Source organism: Sinocyclocheilus rhinocerous, unplaced genomic scaffold (assembly GCF_001515625.1).
Source record: "Sinocyclocheilus rhinocerous isolate Xijiao unplaced genomic scaffold, SAMN03320098_v1.1 scaffold1048, whole genome shotgun sequence".
Classification (NCBI taxonomy): domain Eukaryota; kingdom Metazoa; phylum Chordata; class Actinopteri; order Cypriniformes; family Cyprinidae; genus Sinocyclocheilus; species Sinocyclocheilus rhinocerous.
Window position 1 is genome coordinate 717703 of NW_015649578.1, and position 5756 is coordinate 723458.

A 5756-nucleotide genomic window follows, 5' to 3' on the forward strand; every position below is an offset into this window, starting at 1 on the left:
GTTCTTTTCGGCTCGTTAAAAATTAATCTTGCTGCCGCGTTCTGGATTAATTGTAAAGGTTTGATAGTACTAATATAATATTATAATGACCAGTGGTCGAATTGTAAAAAAAAACAAATTCAGGGGGGATGGCGGGGCGGGGGTCCTGTACCAAATTTTACACAATGATAACAAAATTTGTCTAATTTTTAAACACATTATTTAACAAAAAATGAGCTTTCTTAAATGAATTATGATTTATACGCTGTTTTCCTTCTGGGGCCTGAAATGGGGGATTTTTGTCAATAATTAACCAAAATTTTGCTGTATGAATAAATGAAATAATATGAAATGAATAAATATGACACAAACTGCCAGTAGGTGGCAGCAAGTCCCTGTTTTAATAAATGATTCACTGAATCACTCTGTCAAACGATTCGTTCAAAACGGCTGATTCAATTAGAAACGAAGCATGTGACTGCCTTTATGAATGGATCAATGAATCACTGGCTCACTTGAATCGTTCAAAAACATATTCATTCGGAAATGAAACACCACATTGTTGCTCTGCACAATTGTATATAAAGTTAATAACACATTTGTGATCGTGCACAAGTGCTGATATATTCAGGAAAGCACTGCTTGTGTGATGAATATAAAAAATAAATAATAATAATAACCTAGCACATTAGAAGCATTTAAATACTCCTATGAATGCACTTTGAAATACAAAATCGAATCATTCATTGACATTGAATTTCATTGTGAATCAGACTGAATTGAATAATTTTGCAAAATTGCAAAAAATGTTCCCGAATTGAATTGAAAACCTCTGAATCATCAATTGAATTGATTAACCGTGAACTCCAAAAGTAATAAAGTGATGGCAGAATTGTTATTTTTAGGCAACTATTCCTTTAAAAGTATAACTGAACAAAAGACACACATGTTTGAAGACAGTAGGTTGTTTCTATATTTCTTTGTCACTGTTTGCATCGACGCGTTTAAATGTTTGTGTGGTAGACGTACCTCTCCCACAGCATTGACTACAGGTAAGTGTCGAAGCCCCATGGTCCTGAACAGATTGAATACTTGGGAGACGTGTGTATTTGGAGAGACTGTATATGGACAGGGGTTCATGTAAGGAGTCACGTCCTGTAATAAAAACAAAAAAAATAAAAATAAATGAGGCTAATTATGTCTGAGAGAAACCGCTGAACAAACTGTCATCACTGCATGGCTCACTTTACAACAAGAGCACTTTAACACTTCCAATTAACACCAATTAACAGCACACATCATAGATAACTGACATATAGAGCACTAGTTTATGAGCTACTGAAGGGTCTGATGGGTCAGAGGACTTTACCACAATCATGCGTGGATTGAGAAGGGCCAGGTCGAGATCGTGGATGTCAGGGAATCGTGGGTAATCCTCAGTCATCTCTGAATGAGAGAGCCGTGGCTGTGAGGCGCTCTACAGAGGGCAGAGGAGAGAGTTTGCTCTATCTATTTGGCTGTATCTAATAGTGCGGTGAACAGTTCAAACAGGTCAAAATTAAGTATCAATATAGTCTGATTATCACTAAAGAGACCCTTCTGAAAAAGTACTACACTTTACACTTTTTACTTATTATGGAAATCATATACTTTAAAAGACTATTCTTGCATGCAAACTGAATGTAAAATTTTAAGACTCTTACTTGCATTTTATTTGGAATTAAACAACAATATCTTATAGTTTAAATTTATATTACATGCAATGAGATTAACTTTTGAGTGCTTTTTGACCACTTTTAAGTAGGACTTAAGATGACTGCAGAATGTACTGACCAGCATTTATGGTAACAAATATATTTTAAATGTCATTTACTCGTCTACTAAAATTTTCACGTTATTTAAATATATCTGTAATGATGAAGTTGTAATTTAGCACAAAATGAAAATTCATTAAATGTAATATCAAATAACACTAAATATTTAACATTCAAGTATCAAGTACATTACATGTGCTTTAGTATTTAGTCAACACATCAAGTGTACTTCTTTAAAGCATGCCAAAAAATTATAAATTAATACTTAAAATACATCAAGATATATATATATTTTTTACTTTACAACAAAGTGCACTTTTTAAAAGTGATGTCATGCATGCACACTCTCCAAGTACACTTAAGTGGCCTTTTATTTTATTAATATTATATTTTCTGCAAGTACATTATTTTACTTTTAAGATTTAAAGCACACTGCATGTGCACATTCAATAGAAATCACTGGGTTGTGATCCGTGGTTAAGAAAACAGGAGGGCATGGTGTCATTAATAAAAAAGGAAAGTTATTACATTTTGATGAAAGATTATAATATTTGATGAAAATATTAACATATTTCTGAGCGAAGCAGACTATCTAGAAATAAAATAATGAAGTGTACAGGACTTGATTTTACTTGGTGGGATTTGATTGGACGAAATATGTTAGATCATTAGTTAATAATTTTCTTCCCTGCCCATGTGGTCTTGATTACATTTGCAAAATGGTGGATATTACATTTTAATAATATATAAAAAACATAAAACCAGAAACAGTTATTGATAAAGCAAATTGAATCAGTATAATTTCATATTCACTTTCAAGTAACCGTAAGTATAGGGCATAACCATAAGTGAAGATCTGACCGCCTTTGAAAAGACTGATAGAGTAAGATGAGGAAAATAAAGGCAGAGAGAAGGAGAAGAGACAGGAAGAGAACAAACAAAAGGGAGGAAGGAGAAAGGGCACAGGAGGAGGGCTCTGACTGACACTGACCGACTGGTTTTCAGCGTAGCAGACGCCGCGGATCAGCAGGTTGACGAGCTGCGAGCGCAGGATGAGCCCGTGAAAGGTGAGCGGCCGAAACCTCTCCTCCATGGTCCACTCCTCACTGGGAGACTGGTCCGGGTACAGGTTTGGGTACGGCACATGTCTGCCAACATCCACCACAACAACAGACAGCAGACGCATTTAAAGGACTCATGTGGAGAAAAAAAACATTTGTCTCACCCACAATACTGTCACAATTCAAAGCTCCTTCCCAGTCCACTAACATCATTTATTAAAAATAAACAGCATAAAGGAAACCATTCAAAAATGATATATGATCTCCTATATTTACAATATTCAGCTAACTGGTCTGCCCTGGATTATATATAGGAGTCTTAAAGGGGACCTATTACGCAAAATTCACTTTTGCAAGGTGTTTGGACATAAATGTGTGTTGGCAGTGTGTGTACACAACCACCCTATAATGACAAAAATCCACCCACTCCTTTTTTTTAATCCCCATAAATAATAAGCAGTGTCTCACAATGGCCTATTTTTAGCATTGGTGCTAATGTGACGTCACATTAGCCACAGGCCCCGCCCACGAATGTTGACAGACTGCCGTTTTAATATAGCGAGCGAGTTCACAGCGAGTTGTACACAGTCTGCCACTGCTGCACTGACGAGAATGTCTCCCAAGCGTTTTAGGTGTTCTGTTGCTGGATGTATTAATCCACATAGCTCTCTCCATTTACTCCCGAAATCTGAGCCGCTGAAGACGAGGCGGATTAATTTTGTTTTAGAAGAAAATGCTCCCTCAACTCTACAGAAATTTGTTTATGTCTGCGCGAATCATTTTACACCGGACTGCTTTGTGAATGAGGGTCAGTATAAAGCAGGTTTTGCACAAAAGTTGCTCCTGAAGGATGGAGCAGTGCCAACTGTTCGTGATCCAGCTAACGTTATGCCATCTAGAAGAAGTAAGTATCACGCGTTTGTTTTCCAAATTGCCTTTCTGAAAGAGCTTCTTGGCACTCTGTAAGGCTAATGTTGCTAAAGCTACCATTGTCTGTCTGTTTTCACTGATGCTGCCTTCACGTGCTACCAGAATGATCGTGAACAGGAATGTGGTAGTTAAAAATTGCATATGAAAGCAATGTGAAATCGACCGCTTGAATTTGTCTAGCTCATAATCATATTCGGGACTAATAAAGTTCGTGTTAGGACGCAATGGCACCATGAGACCAGCTATGTTGTTATTTTTATAGCGCCATGCTCCCCGTCTGTGTAATTCATGAATAATCTGACAGGGTGCAGAATTCGGCACGACACCGGTTCGAACATGTATGGCTGAACACTGCTACTAGCAGTTTCTGACATTTTCAGTGCGTGAGAGAGTGTTTTGTTATTGCTGGCATGATGCTGGTGCGCAAGCTCTAGAAACTCCACCCTCTTCTGAAAGGGGAGGCGGGAGCACCAGCTCATTTTCATTTAAAGGGACAAACACAAAAAACAGCGCGTTTTGGCTCATACCCTAAAAAATTTTCAACAACGTATAAAAAATTATCTGTAGTGTATTTTGAGCTAAAACTTCACATACACACTCTGGGGACATCAGAGACTTATTTTACATCTTGTAAAAAGGGGCATAATAGGTCCCCTTTAGAGATAAAGGAGTAAAAACCTGTTAAATTCAAAGTGTGTCACTAAATGCTGTTTTTGCTGTTACCTTGAAAAAAATTATAAGTGGACTTCTAGTTATAAACACTACATAAGTACAGAATATGTAGTAAATATTTGTGTGACAATATACACTACATGCAGAGTACTGTGTGATATTCGACTCGGTAACAGGGTGATAATAGATCTGGAGGTAAAAGGTCAAAGTTCATCGCCTGACCTCCTCTCCAGCATCTGCTGAAGGATGTCCTGCCCTTCCTCCGCCGGCTCCACAGCAGTCTGCTCGTCACACACGTTGCGCAGCTCACTTGACGGGTATGATTTCATAGACTGACACCTCCGCCTCTGCTCCCCCGCACGTGTCAACACGCTGCTTTTCTGAAGGAGAGGAAACATCAGAGAGAAACCGGGTTTTTTGGACATGAGAACAAAAAGGAATACAATAAGGTTCAATTTGTTAACATTAATGCATTAGGTATCATGAACTAACAATGAACAATCATTTTGCAGCATTTATTAATACTACATAAAGTTAATTTCTGCACATATTAATACATTGAACATATGAAGATTAATAGTAATTCGTCAAATTTTACAGTACATTAACTTTTACATTTTAAAGTTAAATGGACATTAGTTCATGGACTATAAACAAACATCAATTGATATATTATGCAAAAAAATTATTAATGTTAATGAATTAAAACAATACAAACACTGTATCAACCATTTTCATAGCGGAGCCATTAGAAGTCTTTCAACCACTCTCTCCGAAAACTGTACGCCTTCTATTCGGCTGGTGGATCAACATTCACCACATGATCGCTATCACCAGCACCATTATTTGTAACTTTAGGTGGTTCACAAAAGAAATCTGTCAGTGTTTCTTTTTTTATTTTCTCTCTTCTTCAGCCCTTTACATTCCCCGCGTGGGGTAAGTGATTTCTCGTAGCCAATGTTGACATTTGAAATCACCAAAACAAACACGCCCCTACCCAAAAAGGGTCTCGCCCCTATTTTGATAGCTCTGCCCCACACATACGTACGCCACCCAGGCAACGATTAGTTCTGTGAAACAAAGCAAAACCAATGTTATACCGGATGCGAGTGGCGCGGCGCGACAAAATACTATGAAACTCATCATAATCAGTGATGCTGTCTACACCATAGATATATATATATATATATATATACACATATATATCTATGTATATTCTACACTGGATGCGGAGCGGCACGACACGACAAATCCCCGACAGAAAACTGCTGCTGCGTTCTATTCATGACGTATTGACACA

General features: G+C 37.4%; 1 protein-coding gene across 1 annotated transcript in view; it reads right to left on the reverse strand.

Moving 5' to 3' along the window:
- LOC107710774 (chloride transport protein 6-like) overlaps nucleotides 1-5756 on the reverse strand; it is a 25514-nt gene that overhangs the window by 2917 nt on the left and 16841 nt on the right. Inside the window, exons 19-22 of the mRNA XM_016515622.1 lie at nucleotides 4679-4836; nucleotides 2785-2941; nucleotides 1349-1456; nucleotides 1009-1134 (exon numbers count right to left, since the gene is read on the reverse strand). Coding sequence (XP_016371108.1) covers nucleotides 1009-1134; nucleotides 1349-1456; nucleotides 2785-2941; nucleotides 4679-4836 — 549 coding nt within the window. The remainder of the gene's footprint in view (nucleotides 1-1008; nucleotides 1135-1348; nucleotides 1457-2784; nucleotides 2942-4678; nucleotides 4837-5756) is intronic.